Genomic DNA, 20,374 nt, shown 5'->3' on the forward strand with positions numbered 1-20,374 from the left:
ATGTCATTCCGCTAGAGTTTGTATCATTTGACAGATACGCATATTTTAACCTCAACTGTAAGGCCGTCTTCAGTTTCGTTGCTCAATTGGCAACGAAAAGTCTTAGTTAACCACTGTGGAAGTGCCTGTAAGAAAACTAAGCTGAAAAGCAGGATGTATTTCACTTGACACGTACCAGAGAAGCATCAGATAGAACAGAGAAGAAGAAGAAGGAGTTTCGAGAATGGGCGCTCAGGGAACAAATATTCAGAGACATGTAGCAACTCATCTTAAAAAAAAACTTCCGTCGAACTTTATACTAGAAACAACAACATCTCTCATTTTATATCGACACATCCTATTAAGGTTCGCATATGCACACAAACATCTCATCAGACTTCCTTTCAAAATCGCACACAAACGATTCCTGGCTGCGCCTGACAGCCCGTTTGACGACACTCTCGACTCGCTTGTTCCTCTAGAGAGAATCACAAACAGGGCTAAAGTTGTGGGATCTGATCAGTCGTAGATCACCCTCCCCCAATATATATACCGACATCGACGACGTTCGAAGACAACCCGCGACGATCGATCCGAGACGGCTGGACTGAGGCAAGGTAGATGTCGTGGAAAAGCAAATAATATTCATCGATTTTCCTTTGCCATCATCATCTTCCCCACCCGATCTGCACGTCTGCCGATCATTGTCTTGCCGATCTCCGGAGGTGGATCGTGACCGCAAACCAACTTCCAATAAATAATGCTGTAAATAAATTATTTAATTAACAATCACTTGGGCCGGCTCACCAAACTAGACACCCGAGGACCCCCGTGAGTTGTAAATAATTGGAAGACACGTTAGCTGTTTGCTGCAACCGTTAGCGATTGATTCCATAGTTTCTAATCCGTACAAGTGTGCCGTATTTTTGGGTGGAATAGATCATTTTTCACAGTTTCAGGTCTGTTTTCTAAAACGTTGTCAAACAAAAACTGAATGCAGGAAAGCAAGTATGACGGTGAAACTAATTCGCTTATGTACCGAAATTTTCTAACAAATGTGACATCAGCTTTAAAAAAACAAATCTAAAATTGAAAAGCAGCAGTTCCTATTTTGGACTGAAATTGACAACTTGTAAATACGATTATTGTTAGTATTGAAAAAAATTCTAATTTCAATTACCTGAGTTTGAATATGCTTGCTAAATTCTTAACAGTACAATGTTTAATTCATAATCCGGGATTACATTAATCAGTGTTTTGTTTATATCTTAAAAGTTTCATTCGCAAATGCAGATGTTACACTCACTCGTGACTATATACTGAATTTTGTTCCCTGAATGTTTTAAGTATGTTTGAAACATGTTCTTAGAGTTTTTTCCACACGATACGGCCATACATCTTCGTTTACCATTCAGGTGGCACACTTGCCCCAATAAGTATAGATTTCAACCAAACTGGATTTCGTATGTAAAACTAAATACTTTTTTCGTTCAAATGCCACAATAACTTACACATTTGAATCAAAAAATCTGGTCATAATTTTCCTTTCACCATGCTGTTTGAAAACAACTAAATATGGAGTAATGGTACATCGTCTCATGGAGGTTTCACTGTAGATTGATAAATTTCATTCAACAAGCTATCTTAACAAAACGTTAGCGTCAATTTTCTAAAAATACGTGCTGTATATCTATATAAATTAAAATATAATTAAACATGGAATGATAATTATATGTCATGAAATGGCTTAAGAACTAGTCAATGATTTTGAATATTTTTTTCACTGTTACATTCATTCAGGACTTGTAACATGCCGCCTGCGCGTTTCAAGGTTTAAAGTAGGGTGGGAGTACTTTGGGAAGAACAATTAAAGGGAAGAAAAGGCAAACTAAACTCGCTAAGTTCTCATCACTGGCCGACCTGGCCAATCTTCTATCTAACTAGAGGGAAAACAGGGAGCATCAATGGTTGTTTCAGGGAACCGCCCCAGTAAAATAAAATAAATAAAAAACTACAACCGAATTAACATGAAAAATCTTTGAGCAAACATTTATTGACGACTCTTCACTATGGATCAATGCATGAGTTCACTATCTGACGTTTGAGCGGTGTCGTGTTATTTACGTGACCATGGCAACTAGTGAATTCGGTACAGCTCGAAAGTCAAATTAGTGAACTCATGCAAAAGTTCAGTAAACTAGCAACGACATAACTTTTTCCATAAATTCCGCCTACATTTATTCTTCCCCTATGGAACGATGCACGAGTTCACTATTTGACGTTTGAGCGGTGCTGTGTTATTTACGTGACCGTGGCAACGAAGGAATTCGGCACCGCTCAAACGTCAAATTAGTGAACTCGTGCATTGGTCCATTACTCAACAATATATATACAGCAAAACATTATTTTAATATTCATCCGCTCACGTTTTTCTCTCTGTTCTCTCTTGGGTGGAGTGCTTACATGCAGATGTTCATTTAATTGGGTGTGCGTGTGTGCGTGACTACCAGCGCAAGCGCCTGAATTAAGGGTGGCCACATGAAATGTTCGGAAAGCTACGCTACCGACTCATAGAATACGGTAGCGGGTCAAAACTGAGCCATACGCATGGACTTGTTCTCTATCAGGCATGATTTTTACTCACGGTTTGACAGCACGGGGAGTCGCTTACGGGTACCGCAGAAGGCCGTTCATTCCTCAGTGCTGGGCGAAACTATCGTCGATCGATGTTGGTGATGACGCTCTCCGACTCTCTCCGGTTTGTGGGCTTATGCGACGCCGGAGGTGAACTTCTCTCCACGTTTGGTGATATCTGCTGGTGGATGCTGGGTGCCTGCTATCTTTCGCTTGGGGCGCGAATGAGGTGTGCAAGCCTCCTTCCAGTTTCCATAGCTCCGGGATAAACCTCGTAGCTGTAAGAAGCGAACTTCAAAAAGGTGTGATGTGTCCGATGTGTCCACATACCTAATTAAGAGCACGAGGTGTCGTTCAACGACACGATTGAAACACTGCATAATTCGCAAGTAATTTTTGCTTCACTAAATGCACTCGAATCAACGTTGCAATCTTAGCTACTCAACTGATCTATATGGAAAATACTTGATTAATTTTTACATAGAGACACCACATGTTAATCAACTACAACTACCTCCAAAAAATACATCACGGCACGAAACATTAACTCTGATCATTCCTGTCTCTTCTTTGATTCCTGCTTGATAGAACAGCCAGATCCAAGCGATCGATAAAGATCAGATTATGGATCAATGCACGAGTTCACTAATTTGACGTTTGAGCGGTGCCAAATTCATTAGTTGCCATGGTCACGTAAATAACACGGCACCGCTCAAACGTCAGATAGTGAACTCGTGCATAGGTCCATATTTCAGATTTGATCGCGAGATGCCTTCGCTATCAAATCTGAAATATTTTCCGAGAGAAATATCTGAGATTTATTCGTTCACATGTTCGCGAAATATTCAAGGTCAGGGGGAGAGGGTTCGTCTTCACCGAAAGGCTTTCGTCAGAATGGCTCGTTTATATTTCCGACCCTGATAGAGGCGAACCATTCAAGTAGGTTCAATATCCCTTCGATGCATTTCTTATGGAATCAATGCACAGAGGCACGCGCGCAAATTTGGCTACAGCGCTATCCCTGTTGTTTTTTGGGTGGCGCTCTTGCGAATTGGCTTCAGTCGGGACTCATTTACTATGTGGTCTTGGGGATGCTACTCGTGGAGAACTAATATGTCATTTTGTATGGGTGATTTTATTGCATTTTACTACAGCCTACTTGATGGCAAGACAAAGTTTGCCAGGACATCTAGTCGTAAAATATAAATCTGAGGCTAGAATTAGTATTTAAAGCTACTGAAGGGATGATTAAAATATTACATAACGCAGAATTTTCCAACTTGACACCTCCTCCCTCCCCCACGTAATAGCTTTTGCATGGAATTTTTTTTTTGTATGAACCGTAACACTATCGAACACCCCATCCCTCACCGTAATATTTGAACGATCCCTAATATTACATGATTTGTGACTTCGGTTCAGGTATCAAACATACAAACATACGTTGAGATTGTTCTTTTGTGTTAGGTATTTTTATGAACTAAATAAAGATTAAAGTTCACTTAGGGTGGATGTACCCTTTTGATAGACAGTCCCCTATAGTCGCATTAGTGACTTTTTTACAACCGTTTTGCTGTAAATCATTGCAACACACATCACTAACATTAGACAACGGACAATACGAAACACCCAGTAGCCCAGTGATGAATTTTTCGTTTGACGAAAAGTTTCCACCGACTGGAGTGGGAATCGAACCCACACCTCGTCCAACAATACGCCTAAACGCTGCAAACCGCAAGACCATGAAGCCCACAACGGTAGTCAGCAGCTATTTATCTAAGTATCATCAGCCCAATGTTGTCCAAAAAAAGATCTAAAAAATTTATTTCGATTAAAATAGTAGCAAAACAAAGAGAAGCTTTGTTTATTAAACTAAAAAAAGAAAAAAAGTAATCAGTAATATCTTTTTCAGGATGAAAACTTGATTGGTGGTGAACTACGGATCAATTGTTCGGATTTATTCACTGGAAAGTTTGTGTCTTGGCTCCGATTCATCTTCACCTTAAACTAATTTAATATCAAACTAGAAAATGCATGGCTTGACACGTCCTAGTGGCTTGGTCAGCCACTATTTCGTTTGTTGGAATGTAAGAAACGGCAATCAGTAGAAATCCTTGATGAAATGGTACAGGTGTTTTGAGCGTTGATGGACGGAATCTTGTTTCAACATCTTGATACAACTTCAATATCCAAAGCAGTTCCTAATCACTTTTTTGGCCAGGGATATATATTCTTCTTCAGTACTTGACAGTGCTACACATGTTTGCTACCGTGCTCCGCCAAGTTGAAATAGGATTTTCGGCCCAGTCTGCGTTTGCAAACTAGCTGGTTCTTGTTGTCATCGTATTCCATTCGTAGCTTCAGGTTGGACGTCGTGTTTCGGTACCGCAATGTACGCTTTGCCTCATTCCAAGCTTCCGTTGTTGAGCAACTCATCTTTCTTCCGAGAATCGATTTTGAAATAGCGATGTCCGACCACTAAAAGATGTTAGTTCATCAATCTCCTCCTTCTGCTGGATAAAGCCAGGCTCCATCGGCATTTATTCGAAACGACTTCCCAGTTTCTTTATGTTGTTCTCCTGGTTCAGGGTGAAACCTTTTACCGGTCGCTAGATTGGGATCCCCAGAAATTATCTCGCATCTCCAAGAACCATCAAAGTGAAGTGTCCTGTCAGTTGCATGTACAAACAGGGATCAACATTTTATGCTCTGAATACTGTGTAACACTTCTACGAAAAATGGAATCGATCTTCTTATACCACATTATTGCTGATTTCTCGAGGCCATACAAGCTTGTGTTCAAGCAGCACACTTTTTCCGAGTTGGTTTTGAATTCACGAGGCTCCTGCATAAAAATTGTCTCTTCCAATTCACCGTAAAGATACGCTGTCTTGACGTCTAGGTCCTATAGTAGTAAGTTCCGTCGTCAACACGTTTTGCTGTTCGTCAAGGAGTCGGTTTTCTCCTGCATCGCAGCTCCCGACTCCTTCCAAGTGTATACTGTTTCTCGCTTCCTCAATGGTCCGCAGATCTGACAGCTGTGCAGCTAAAGCCACGTTACGATAACGTGGAGGTGGAACACCTTTGTTGATCCTCGACAAACATCTAAAAGCTCCTTTCCTCCGGCTTCTCCTGAACCTCATTCTGGTGTTCTAATTGAACTGTTTCTATGACAGGGAACTGTTATAGATTCATAATGACTGAATGGACCAATGCACGAGTTCATTATTTGACGTTTTAGCGGTACCGTGTTATTTACGTTACCATGGATACGAGTGAATTCGGCACCGCTCAAACGTCAAATTAGTGAACTCGTGCATCGGTCTATGGACTAATGCAAACGTTCATTTGTTGACGTTTGAGCGGTGCCATGTTATTTACGTTACCATAGAAACCAGTGAATTTGGCACCGCTTAAACGTCAAATTAGTGAACTCGTGCATTGGTCCATGGATCAATGCACGAGTTCACTTATTTGACGTTTGCGCGGTGCCAAATTCACTCGTTGCCATGGTCACGTAAATAACACGGCACCGCTCAAACGTCAGATAATGAACTCGTGCATCGGTCCATTGATACCGATTCTGGGATCGGGAAATTCTACATCTGTTTCAGTGATCGACTCACGGTACCTGGGTACGTAATCTTGAAACTCATCGAACTGATACTCAACAGCCATTCATCATCTGGCATCATGTCATCGTACATTTCGACTTACCAACAACTTGTGTGTGATGATAATAAAACTTCGAGCTGTCTAGTGCATAGTTTCCCAAACTGTGGGTCGCGACCCCCAGGGGGGTCGTGAGCTGGTCTCTGGTGGGTCGCGAAAAAATTCTTGATTTGTATTATTTTTCTAAGATTTTTTTCCTACATTTTCAAATGACTGCTCAAATCTAGATAAATGGTTTGAAATCGTTCTCATTTATTTATTTCAGCCATTATTTTAGAATGCCTGACAATCATTAGGTACTGATGATCAAGACACTTGATGTGGCATTTGAAAATTTTCTTGGAAAAATGTTAGAACATGGAAGCTGTCAATGATAGAGCACCCAGATGTCAGTTCAGTGCTAAATGCTCAAATTTTCAGCTCAGAAAAAATTGCTGAATATTGTTGATAAACAAAATAAACAGACAATTAATAACATTTTTTCGTGATTCCTGAATTTCTATGTAAAACTCATTTATGGGGAGCCGGATCTTGTTCTTGGCACTTAACTTCAATAGTTTTTTAAAGCTATTGTACTTTTATATGGTCACAATATGCGTCGTATTAAAGTGTTTCTAATTGAAAATTTTCAGAAAATTGGTCCGCCCAAAAAAACCGCCCATGCCAAAGTGTACCAAGGAAGTGCACAAGTAGCTCTGCACTATATTTCCATCAAAAAAGTATTGTGGTGCAATATAATATTGCTATTTGAACAATATTCTTTGAATAGAATTAGTGACATTGATATGTTAGCAACATCGTAAAGTCTGTCATAAACGCGCTTGGTGTATGCCCTTGACCAAATACTGTATCCGACAAAGAAAGTTTTAGTGGAAAACGAATTCCTAAACATTTTCCATTTGGTGGGTCGCGAGGAGTATGCCAGACGGCTAGGTGGGTCGCTTACTCGAAAAGTTTGGGAACCTATGGTCTAGTGGAATACCTATATAATACCTAAGTAGATGAAAAACCGAATTTTGTACTATACCATTTAATTCCACTAGAGTTTCAACTCAACGGACTCGAAGATTCAGGTTGTTCAAAATAAATACATTCTTTTTCCAAAATGTGAAGTAAAATTTGAATCCGTGATTATAGACGATGATCTTAAACTCTTGATCCGTCTTAAAAACGTGAGGAGAAGGCAATTTCAACGCACTCGTGATCCTGCTATGAAAATTATATGGCAGGATTTGCAGAAAGAAATCAAGAAACGTTTTGCAGATTTAAGAAACAAAAATTTTGAAAATAAAATTTCTCAATTGGACCCCGGCTCTAAGCCCTTTTGGAAATTATCTAAAATCTTGAAAAAACCTCAGAAGCCTATACCGGCATTGAAAGAGGAAAACAAATTATTACTAACTAATTGCGAAAAAGCTCAAAAACTTGCTATGCAGTTTGAAAGTGCTCACAATTTTAATTTAGGACTTACTAGTCCAATTGAAAATGAAGTTACTCAGGAGTTCGAAAATATCCTCAATCAAGAGAACGTTTTCGAAAATGCCTGGGAGACTGATTTGGAAGAAGTGAGAACTATTATTAAAAAATTCAAAAATATGAAAGCTCCTGGCGATGATGGAATTTTCTACATCCTCATCAAGAAACTTCCAGAAAGTAGCTTATCATTTTTAGTTGATATATTTAACAAATGTTTTCAATTAGCATATTTTCCTGACAAATGGAAAAATGCTAAGGTTGTTCCAATTTTAAAACCAGACAAAAATCCTGCAGAAGCTTCTAGCTATCGTCCAATCAGTTTGCTTTCCTCCATCAGTAAACTTTTTGAAAAGGTTATTTTGAACAGAATGATGGCCCACATCAACGAAAATTCAATTTTTGCCAATGAACAGTTCGGATTCCGCCATGGACATTCGACCACTCATCAACTTTTACGTGTAACAAATTTGATCCGTTCCAACAAATCTGAAGGCTACTCTACTGGTCTTGCTCTTCTAGACATAGAAAAAGCATTCGACAGTGTTTGGCATGAAGGTTTGATTGTAATTGAAAAATTTTAATTTTCCAACATACATTGTTAGAATAATTCAAAGTTATCTGTCAAATCGTACACTTCAGGTTAATTATCAGAACTCCAGATCTGAAAGACTTCCTGTAAGAGCTGGTGTTCCCCAAGGCAGCATCTTGGGACCAATATTATACAATATTTTCACATCTGACTTACCTGAGTTACCTCAGGGATGTCAAAAATCTTTGTTTGCGGATGACACAGGCCTCTCCGCCAAAGGACGAAGCCTGCGTGTCATCTGTAGTCGATTGCAAAAAAGTTTGGATATTTTTTCTTCATACTTGCAAAAATGGAAGATTTCTCCTAATGCTTCCAAAACTCAACTAATAATATTCCCACATAAACCAAAAGCTCTTTATTTGAAACCTTCAAGTAGACATGTTGTCACGATGAGAGGGGTTCCAATAAATCGGTCAGATGAAGTTAAGTATCTAGGACTCATGCTAGATAAGAATTTAACTTTCAAAAATCACATTGAGGGCATTCAAGCCAAATGTAACAAATATGTAAAATGTCTCTATCCCCTTATTAATAGAAAATCAAAACTTTGTCTTAAGAACAAGCTTTTGATATTCAAACAAATTTTCAGGCCAGCCATGTTGTATGCTGTACCAATATGGACTAGCTGTTGTAATACCAGGAAGAAAGCTCTGCAGAGAATTCAAAATAAAATTTTGAAAATGATTCTGAGGCTTCCTCCCTGGTATAGTACCAATGAGTTACATAGGATATCCAATGTTGAAACATTGGAACAAATGTCAAATAAAATAATCAATAATTTCAGGCAAAAATCGTTACAATCTTCTATTGCCACGATTAATGCGTTAAATGTTTAGGTTAAGTTAGGTTAAGTATATTAAAAACTTTTTTTTTTCTCTTATAAGCAGGTGAAATCAACTCACCTGTAAAAAATCTGAACTGCTACGGCAAATGAAATGTAATATGTTGTTAACAAAATGTTAATAAAATCTTAGATTTGTTTTACCAAATTAGGATGATAGTGTTGTCTAATAACACAGAACACCTAGATATAAGAAATAATGAATGTAATGTTTGGAATGATACTAATAAAGAAATAAAAAAAAAAAAAAAAAAAAAAAAAAAAAAAAAAAAAAAAAAAAAAAAAAAAAAAAAAAAAAATACATTCTTTTCCACGAGTGCTAACCGTTGCGTGTTTGCTTGTCTCGTAGGAAACCACATTCAAAAGACACACTTAAAATACTTCACACAAAGCTCCATCAGTTCAATGCAGGAAATAAACCTAATAAATAGACCTAATCAGAAATTTTCTGACCGTATATGAGTTAGAAACATATTTTGAGCAGTTATACAAGAATTATGCATAATTTGGACCAAGCACAACAATTCTTTAACAGTTGTCGGTCTTTGTGTTACATAAATTGTATAACAATTTTAAGCGTGTCTAAATCACGACCGTATATTTCTAGGCGTACTCTGATTATTTTTATGAAAATTTTAATTTGACAGCAGCCTGGCTGCTTGTTGATTTTCTCTTCGCACCCCCCAGGTGATAACGAGCTGAGAGAGAGGAGACAGCTCACTGACAACTGGCTTGTTTTCTTGGCTACTTTGATTTCTTTTTCTCATGTTTGGGTTGTGCACAATGGTTCGAAGAGCACAAACTGGGTCAAAACCATTTTCACATCCCATTTGTTAACAAAATCATAAAATCAAAAAAAAAAATCAATGACAATTTGAGTCCAATCGACAATATTTAAATATTCAACGATTTTATATGCGATGACACAGGAAAACAACCTGAATTTTCAATCACATCCAGTTTTAGTATGGTCAAATTTTGACGCTTTTTCACGCTCTGCCCTTCGAATGTGCGGTTTTCCAGTGACAGTTGATGACAGGTTCCGTTGACTTTTGGGAGCTCGCAATCTAAGTCTCCTCTCTCTCAGATAACGAGCAAGTCTGCTTTTGATTTCCATGTTTGTTATATTACCTGCTTTTCATAACCAAAATGAAAACAACAACTATGTTATCAAATGCAAGTTGCCAGATAATTCAACGTTTTATCTTTCTCTTATTCAACTTTACTTGGGTAACGAGTGCCATGATTTCAGATTCCTTAGACTTTTGCACTTGAAAATTTAAGGCTTGACGTCATTCTACATAACGTGTATATGTAGTAGGATCCCCTAATAGTTGTGTTTAATCAAACTAACTTAGTTTATACAAACTGAGTTAGGGTTTCAATGCTAGTAATGGACCCCTTAGTAGCTGCAATTCATTCTCGACGCTTTTCCGCAAGGATATCTCAGACGCATATACGTTTTGTGGAGTCTAACAACAGTCTAACAAATATGCGTTTGAAAAACTGTTGTCCGAATACCTATTATGGACCCTCCCGGGGTCCATAATAGGAATGTTTACAAATTTGACGTTTCCTATTATGGACCCTCCATGTAATCCGGCTCGCTGCCGACGAGCCTATTATGGACCCACCTAGAAATGCGTATTATGGACCCTCTTGTGTGGTTTCATTTACAAAACTGTTCAAATATCTGTATTTATTCGTCTCAAGCCAAATATATTGCCTGGAACTGCTGACTAACAATGTAATCGAAGTTTCCCCGGTGGATTTTCATACGAATAAGGTTGCTTTGAGTATTTATTTTAAGTTTTTTCTGTAGGGGGTCCATAATACGCAAAGGGTCCATAACCGGCATCGACTCCCTAACTGAAAAATATGAAGTTTATCACCGAAAAACTTTATTTTTTTTGTATTCCACACATGTATGAGACGTTTGGTCTTTTTATTTAAAAGTTCAAAAATATAGCTTTAATTTCAACACATAAATTACCAAATTGTTCAATTTGTCAATAGTTTTATAGCACATTTTTGACTGTCTACCATTGATGCGTATAAATTTCTCACTTTGCATACATTTTGATCAGTATACAAACACTCATCTTTGGATAAATGCCCAAAATTTCGGAAAATAAAAATTTCGACTCCTTGATGTGTTTAAAGTTCGGGAAACGAGACCCCCTAGAATCTACGGTTTCGATACATTCCAATTTCTAATCAATTAAATATATCGTTTCTTCCATTTTCCACAGGTTACCGTGAAAGTGCGTTCGCATACGCAGTTGCCGCCGCCGGTGTGACCCACAGTGTGGCCCGTGCCTGTGCCCAGGGCCGACTGATATCGTGCGGTTGTGATCCGTCGGTCAACCGGAAGGGAATGACCAAATCTCTGAGGGAAAGTTTGGAGAAGGAAAAACTGCGCTTCCTGGATGCGATCAACGAGAACAGCATTCTGGTGGACGACAGTCTGAAGAAGCTGAAAACCAAACAGGCCAGCCGGTGGAAATGGGGCGGCTGCTCGCATAATATGGCATTCGGGGTGGAGTTTTCCGAGCTGTTTCTGGACACCCGGGAGAAGGGCGGTGACATCCAGTCGCAGATCAATCTGCATAACAACCATGCGGGCAGGAGGGTGAGTTTGATTGGATGTTGTATTTCTTTCGATATTCTTTTAACAGCTTTTTATTGCTTCAAAAAACACCTTCTTGAAAATTTTCGTAAAATTTTCATACTATGTATATAAAGCAATAAAGCAGTATTTCTAACCTGAGGAGAGTTGAATAATAAGAAGGTAAAACATTAAGGTGAAGATGCATCGAGGCCAAACCTTGAATTTTCCAGAGCACAAATCTCAGTCCCAAATATGTAGACAAATTACTTTTGTTTGTGTTTAGGTGGTGAATCCATCCAGCTTTTTACGCTAGCATGCCATAAAATTTGAATCACCCCTTCTGACGTTCCTTGCAGATACTATAATTTTGTTTATGGTAGCATCAAAGCTAGCTTCGTGATGTTTGAAATTGGTATTGAAACGTCAAAAGCCTTCATTAATGGTTTTGAAAATTGAGAAATATATTCTATTACAGTCGAAGCTCGTTATAACGACAACTTTTATAGCGACAAATCTCTCTATAACGACATTTTCAACGGTCGCTTCAAGTTCTGATACTAATTTCAACTTTTATTGCGACATTTCTTTTTACTGGCCGTTCTCTATTACGACATTTCTGCTATATATGGTTGACACTCTTTATAATGACATTTTCCAATAACAAAAGTGTTTCACTCATACTCGATAACGGAATTGACTCAATATTGTTTGGTGAACAGAGCATCGTGGTTAAATATTGCAATATGTTTTGTCGTATAAATGTTATTATAAAATGAGTGCGAAGCTACGAAAAGTCACCTAAAAATGCAAACTAAATTAAGAAACATTGAATTACACTTCTTTCCTCCTGATATGACTTTGGTACTCCAACCCCTCGATCTTGACATAATCAAATGCCTCAAGGTGCATTACCGTAATTAATTAGCTAAAAAACAGCTTGATGCCATGGAAAGACTATCAAGTCACAGCAGTTTTGAAAAACTTTCGGAGTCTGGATTCGCATCTTTTGATGGTATGGTAATTTTAATAAGTATCTAAACATTAAAGTTAAACATAACATATTATATTTACAGACTTCGTTACTTTCGATGACGATATATGTTCAAGTGAACTATTGTCAGATGATGACATAATTCAAATAGTTCGTGGGAAATCAACAAGTTTCGCAAACAGCACAGACGAGGTAGCAGGAAGGAGCGACATAGAGTCAACCACTTTATCTGATGCCGACTTATCAAAAGCATTCTAAGTTATTTATTCAGGACTGATGACCAAAGTTGATTTGAAGAAACAACTGTTGAGAAATGAATGAGTGAAACTAATTCCATTATATAGTATTGTTATTATTTTTGTTACAACGAACTTAATTCTGAGTAAATTACAATGAAATTGAACAATGATATTTAAATTTCTACCATTGCTCTCAATAACGACATCGATGTTCTTTATAACGACACATTTTTAAAGCGACATTTCCCTATAACGACGGTCCCTTGCGATGTCGTTATAACAAACTTCGACTGTATTTAATAATTTACTAATTCATCTGTTATTTTAGGTAAATGAAAAGCGTATGAAAACAGCAACTTGGAGAACAGATTTCCATTAATTGTGAACAATCTACATGGCTGTACGAGCTGGACTAAAAGAAAAGGTTAAAATGCTATCTTTAATGGGACTTTCCCCTGGAAAACGGATTTTTCATCAACATTGAACGCCCTGTTGTATAAGCAAAGTGTTTAGAGAATATTAGGTATAAGTTTAAATCAAGATGTTTTACCAAAAAATAGATAAAAAAAACTCTTGAGGCGCAGTGATGGCGATTCTTTGCCGATTTGTTTCTTGTATTCTACGTCGGTGTTCGAATCAAACCATACTGTGGAAAAATTTAAACCTTTTTATCCCCCACTATTCTATTGCACTAAAATAATCAAATATGATATCAAATTATTTCGAGTTTCCATCACGACTGTCGATATTTATTTGACGAGAGGAGTATATTCTCGGCCTTGCCAGTCTAAACAGCAGTCTATTATAATAACATTTAACCTTTGAATTAAATGATAACTGACAGATTAAAAGATAAAACCCCGTTTTGGCTACCGTTTAGACTGCTAAGGCCGAGAACATTTGTTACGCAAATTTGCGTATGAGAAATTAGAACACTGTTTGAGAACCACTATCTATACCGCAACTATATATGCAGAACAATACTTTCACGAAGCATATCGTAGATCTAGTGTGGAGATGTCTTTCAGCTAGGATGGAAGTAATTGTCTTCCTGAGTAGGTTACCGAATTTGTAAGTTTAATGTATATTTGAATAGATACTTTTAATAAATATGATATTTTAGCTTATAGCTGGCTTAACAGAAAATTGGCCTGCTAAGAAGAGTCGGTCCGAAACCGTTTGTTCACATCTCCCGCAACAATATTCTTTTGCCGATTGAAAGCCAATTCTATAGATTGGTAGCCTCTTAATGCTCTTTTGTTGGATCCATGAAATTTCAAAGTTCACGAATCTATCTAGAATCGGAGACGAGCAGACCCATGGATCGACTCCTACTGAGCTCATGCTATGCTAGAGAATTCAACAATGATGAACAAATCAATTGAATTGGTGTATTCTTATAAAAATCATTGAAAAGTCCTTATCGGCTTTTTTTTCTTTTCATTTCTGCGGTATTTTGGTTGTTCTCTTCGTATTCCTACAAATAAATGCCATTAGTTACTAGAAAGATAGTAAAATGACTTAAAATCAGAAAACGAAGCTATTTAACTACCATGATACGTCAAACAAATGTAAACAGTGAAAATTCTTGACAGTTCAATCAACAATCTTAAATTCCAGCCTGCTAAGAACAAGCTAAAAAACTTATAAACAAAAACATGCTAAGAACAAGCTATAAAACTTATGAACAAAAATCCCTAACGAAGCTTCAAGCTTTCGTTCAATCAGATTACATTTCTCAAAAAGTTTTTTAAAGTTATTTAAAAAACAAAAACGGTTTGTGAAAATTCGTGTTATACCTATGATTAGCCTGGATATACTTTCATGTGTAACAAATTTGATTCGTTCTAACAAATCTGAAGGTAATCCTACTGACCTTGCTCTTTTAGACTTAGAAAAAGCTTTTAATAAAAAACATATAAGAATATTTCATATTGTTAGATTACATTTAAGTTATCTGTGAAACCTTAAAATCTTTGAACAAACAATGATTTTTTTTTTTTATTTTCTGTTCCAGGCCGTCTCCAACAACATGCAAGTCCGCTGCAAGTGCCACGGAATGTCCGGCAGTTGTCAGCTGAAAACATGCTGGAAGTCGGCTCCGGACTTTCGCGTCGTCGGCAAGGTACTGAAGCAGCAGTATCGTCGGGCGGTGCTCGTCGATCAGTCCAATCTCGGCAACGGGCCACCGATGATTGTCTATCACAAACCAAAGAAACGGAAACACGTCAACAATGTTCGTCCTCCTCGGCGTACCAAGGACAAAGGACAGCAACAGCAACAGCGACACTTAATTCCCATAAGCCGCGCCAACCGCAAGATGGAGAACGCCCTGTTCTACTACCAAAGATCGCCCAACTTTTGCGAACGGGATCAGGTGTCCGATATACCGGGTAAGGAGGGGGGAAACTGGCGCACAATGGAATCGTTTCAGAAAAAAAGACTATCAAAAACTCTAAATAAGCTTCATAAAGTACATCATGGAAATAATAAGGTTCACTTTGTGTCTTAACCTCAAAATTATTAAGTACAAAGATATAGAAGAACATTCTGGACATAATCTCTAGAGAGACCTTAGATGTTTTTTTTTTGAAAGGGTCCCACTGTGAGACACCCACAAACATATAACAACTTTCCAAAAACTAAACCTTTTCAATCCTATTCGCAGGAACCGTCGGTCGCCGGTGCAACAGAACCAGTGTCGGCAGCGATGGGTGCGCATCGATGTGCTGCGGCCGGGGCTACAATCTGATCCGCGAAAAGCGAGTTGACCGATGCAATTGCAAATTCCACTGGTGCTGCTACGTAGAATGCGACGATTGCGAAATCGAAGAATGGATTAGTGTGTGCAACTGAGACCCGATTCAATCGATATAGGTACCTACAACCCGGTTGACATTCCGCTCGACGATCGAATGCAATGGGTATCATGTTGCGAGATAATTGTTGGAATTGCTTTGGGATCCGCAGATATGAGCTGATATCGAAATGCGCGAAAAAATATAGACTCTAATTGCAACCGCGTGCGTCGAATGTCGAAGATTGAGGACTTGAAAGCGATCGGTTCGAAGAAGGATAAAAGTGATTGCATACGTATTGCCCCCTAACCGGAGGCTGCATTGGCGGCTAATCCAGTCGAGTCGAATGTGTGATGCAAGTCAATTTTATGTGTGTAACTGCGGTAGAAAGCAATCTATGTGACACTAATTAATGTTTGAATAAAATATTTCAAACAAGCACAAACGTCGAATTAAGCGAACTTTGCGTATTCTATCGAACAGTATTAGAGACCATAGAATGCGGGGACAGATTGATGGGAATCCAGCCACCTACTAATAGTGTTATAGCTAAACGTAATTATTGTACATTTATTAGTGAAACCGTGTATCGTATTCAACTGACCTCTTATTTAAGTTAATTAGTTTTATTTATTTGTTCCGCCTGTACCTGTACATACACTGAATTGGCGATTCGTGATCTGAGCATAGAAGGGGGACAGGAGCACAAGGAGTTGCGCTCCTTAGTCTCCAGTAATGACAACGAATAGTGTTTAATGAATGGTTGCTATAACTTTAAAGGAATTGAACTAACTTCTCGTGAACCAATGTAGATCAACCGAGAACATATTATGAAATGATTCTTCAAATAAAGATCAGTGCTTAAACTATGTTGGTGAGTAAATCTAGAAAATTTTATTGCAAGAGAAATTCATGAATAAGCGTTGTTATCTTACGTTCTCTCCCTAATATTCCTACTTTCCTCATCTTCTGCATCTTTATTTGATTTCTCTATAATTCTTCAATAGGCTGATGTGAAATGGTTCGGATGTCTAATGGCCACCACCTCCTTCTTCTTTTTCTTCTTGTTCTTCTTGGCATTACGTCATCACTGGGACAGAGCCTACTTCTCAGCTTATACAGCTTATCTCAGTATATCCTATGGTTACCTTCTCCTTAATTATTTTCCAACTTTTCATTGTGTAAAAGCCTCTACAACTCTTTTAAGTAAACATCCAATCCTATCCCTCAGTAGGGTGCTTCAAATTTTAAAAATGTTTGAAATTCCAATCTCCCATATGCTCCTTACCATCCTTGCCATAAAAATAGTGTTCTGTGAAATATTCAGCTTTCTAGGTGGTGGTCCAAAAACAATGTAGGTTTATATGGAGAAATTTTGAGAAATGTTCCAAACACGCTAGTACTGTAATGTAAGTAGAAACTTATCATCCCATATTGAAAACTCATTCTTCAAACCTTAATGAAGGATGTTGCTGAATAAACAAATCCCTTTTGAGCTAATTTTGTTTGGGATTTTTGTACATGTTTGCAGGGCTATAATCCCATATTAAGCCAACTCTTCTGCTATACGTCGGTTTGAATTTCTCGCTTCAGCAAATTTCTTTATTATGGTTTAAAGAATGAGTTTTTTTTTTACTATGGGATAATAAGTTTGTACTTACGTTACAGTACTACTTACTTACTTATTTGGCTTTACATCAATTATCTTGATAAAGCCTCGCCAACAATATTTCGCCAATTCCCTCGGTTCATGGCCGCTTCTCTCCATCCTCGACTGTGACCCACGCTCTCCAGGTCCTGGTGTACCTGGTCAATCCACCTAGCTCGCTGCGCCCCACGCCTTCTTGTTCCGACCGGATTCGTGGCGAACACCATCTTTACAGGGTTGTTGTCCGGCATTCTTGCAACATGCCCTGCCCAGCGTATCCTTCCAGCTTTAGCTACCTTCACGATACTGGGTTCGCCGTAAAGATGAGCGAGCTCGTGGTTCATCCTTCGCCGCCACACGCCGTTCTCCTGCACGCCGCCGAAGATCGTCCTTAGCACTCGGCGTTCGAAAACCCCAAGAGCTTGCAAGTCCTCCTCGAGCATAGTCCACGCCTCATGCCCATAGAGGACTACCGGTCTTATGAGCGTTTTGTACATCGTGCATTTGGTGCAGGGGTGAATCTTTCTTGACCGCAGTTTCTTCTGGAGCCCATAGTAGGCACGACTTCCGCTGATGATGCGCCTTCGTATTTCCCGACTAACATTGTTGTCAGCCGTCAACAAGGATCCGAGGTAAACGAACTCGTCCACCACCTCGAAGGTATCCCCGTCTATCGTAACACTGCTTCCTAGGCGGGCCCTGTCGCGCTCAGTTCCGCCAACCAGCATGTACTTTGTTTTCGACGCATTCACCATTAGCCCGACTCTTGTTGCTTCGCGTTTCAGGCGGGTGAACAAATCTGCCACCGTTTCAAATTTTCTCCCAATAATATCCATGTCGTCCGCGAAGCAAACAAATTGTCCGGATCTCGTGAAAATCGTGGCTCGACTGTTAAGTCCGGCTCTCCGCATAACACCTTCAAGCGCAATATTGAACAACAGGCACGAAAGTCCGTCGCCCTGTCGAAGTCCCCGCCGAAACTCGAACGAACTGGAGTGTTCGCCAGAGATCTTCACGCAGTTTTGCACACCGTCCATCGTTGCTCTGATCAATCTTGTGAGCTTCCCGGGAAAGCTGTTCTCGTCCATGATTTTCCATAGCTCTATGCGGTCGATACTATCGTATGCCGCCTTGAAATCGATGAACAAATGGTGCGTAGGGACCTGGTACTCACGGCATTTCTGGAGGATTTGCCGCACGGAAAAGATCTGGTCCGTTGTCGAGCGGCCGTCGATGAAACCTGCTTGATAACTTCCCACGAACTCGTTTGCTATAGGTGATAGACGACGGAAGAGAATCTGGGATAGCACTTTGTAGGCGGCGTTTAGGATGGTGATTGCACGATAATTTTCACACTCCAGTTTGTCGCCCTTTTTGTAGATAGGGCATATAACGCCTTGCTTCCACTCCTCCGGTAGCTGTTCCGTTTCCCAGATTCTGACTATCAGCCGATGCAGACAAGCGGCCAACCTGTCCGGGCCCATCATGATGAGTTCGGCTCCGATACCATCCTTGCCAGCGGCTTTGTTGTTCTTAAGCTGTTGAATGGCATCCTTAACTTCCCCCATCGTGGGAGCTGGTTGATTTCCGCTGTCCGCTGTGCTGACGTAGCCATCGCCTTCGCTGTCCTGACCTTCTGTGCCTGTGTTATCTGCGCCATTCAGGTGTTCATCGTAGTGCTGCTTCCACCTTTCGATCACCTCGCGTCCGTCCGTCAAGATGCTCCCATCCTTATCCCGGCACATCTCAGCTCGCGGCACGAAGCCTTTGCGGGATGTGTTGAGCTTCTGATAGAACTTCCGCGTTTCTTGAGAACGGTACAGCAACTCCATCTCTTGGCATTCCACCTCTTCCAGGCGGCGCTTTTTGTCCCGGAATAGGCGGGTTTGCTGTTTCCGCTTCAGTCTGTATCGTTCCACGTTTTGCCGCGTACCATGCTGCAGCATTGCAGCCCGCGCTGCATTCTTCTCCTCTAAAACCTCCTGGCACTCCTCGTCGAACCAATCGTTTCTTGAGCTCCGTTCCACATATCCGACAACGTTTTCGGCAGCGTCGTTAATGGCTGCTTTGACTGTCCTCCAGCAGTCCTCAAGAGGGGCCCTATCGAGCTCGCCCTCATCCGGCAACGCTGCGTTACAGTAACATATCTCAAAATTTCTCCATAGTAATTTCCATATTAACCTACATTGTCTTTGGGTCACCTTTAAATCTCTACCAAGAAAGCTTAAAATTTCACAGAACACTATTTTTAAGATAAGAATAGTAGGTAGCATATGGGAGATTAAATCTATATAAATAAAAATGAAAAGGTGTTTGTATGTCACGAAATGGCTTGAGAACGGGCAATCGGATTCTAAAAATTCTTCCATAGTTATGTTCCTGAAGTGTTCCGACGTGTTTGTGTATATAAAAAGCAAAGGATATTGAACGAGAAAGTTGAAAAAACAGGAGTGAACGGAACTTCCATTTTGTACGGGACGTTTCATGACGTTTTTCAACAGCCTACTTGATGGCAAGACAAAGTTTGCCGGAACCACTAGTTTTCAATAATTTTTAAATTTTGAATCGCCCTACTCCACAATTGTTGCAAGAAAGTTTGTACTAGGACTTCTAGTACTCAGGATCAGAAATTCTTTTAGATTATTTTCTCGTCAAACAATAATTGAGCCACATTTATATTTTCTGCTGCGTTTTTTGTATGAAATGAACTAATGATACAACTAAAACTCTTTCATGAGTGGGTGATAGAGTAAGATGGGGCAAAAGTTCGAGCTTAGTGAAAGATTCAATTTTTCCAGAAAAAGTATAACAATTGAAATGAAAATAATACTACACAGTGAACATTCAACATATAGGCTGCAATTTAGCTGAACAAACTTGTGTCAAAATATTTACC

The 20,374-nt window shown here is 39.3% G+C and overlaps 1 protein-coding gene across 3 annotated transcripts in view; it reads left to right on the forward strand.

The window, feature by feature from the left end:
* The window catches only part of LOC5564833 (protein Wnt-10a), a 95,121-nt gene extending 78,422 nt beyond the window's left edge, over nucleotides 1-16,699 (forward strand). For all 3 annotated transcript variants that reach the window (XM_021847309.1, XM_021847311.1, XM_001649141.2), the window contains 3 exons: nucleotides 11,444-11,823; nucleotides 15,050-15,425; nucleotides 15,701-16,699. In XM_021847309.1, coding sequence (XP_021703001.1) covers nucleotides 11,444-11,823; nucleotides 15,050-15,425; nucleotides 15,701-15,888 — 944 coding nt within the window. In that variant the 3' untranslated portion in view covers nucleotides 15,889-16,699. The remainder of the gene's footprint in view (nucleotides 1-11,443; nucleotides 11,824-15,049; nucleotides 15,426-15,700) is intronic.
* The last annotated feature ends 3,675 nt before the right edge of the window (nucleotides 16,700-20,374 follow it).

This window comes from Aedes aegypti, chromosome 2, assembly GCF_002204515.2.
Source record: "Aedes aegypti strain LVP_AGWG chromosome 2, AaegL5.0 Primary Assembly, whole genome shotgun sequence".
In the NCBI taxonomy this organism is placed as follows: Eukaryota; Metazoa; Arthropoda; class Insecta; order Diptera; family Culicidae; genus Aedes; species Aedes aegypti.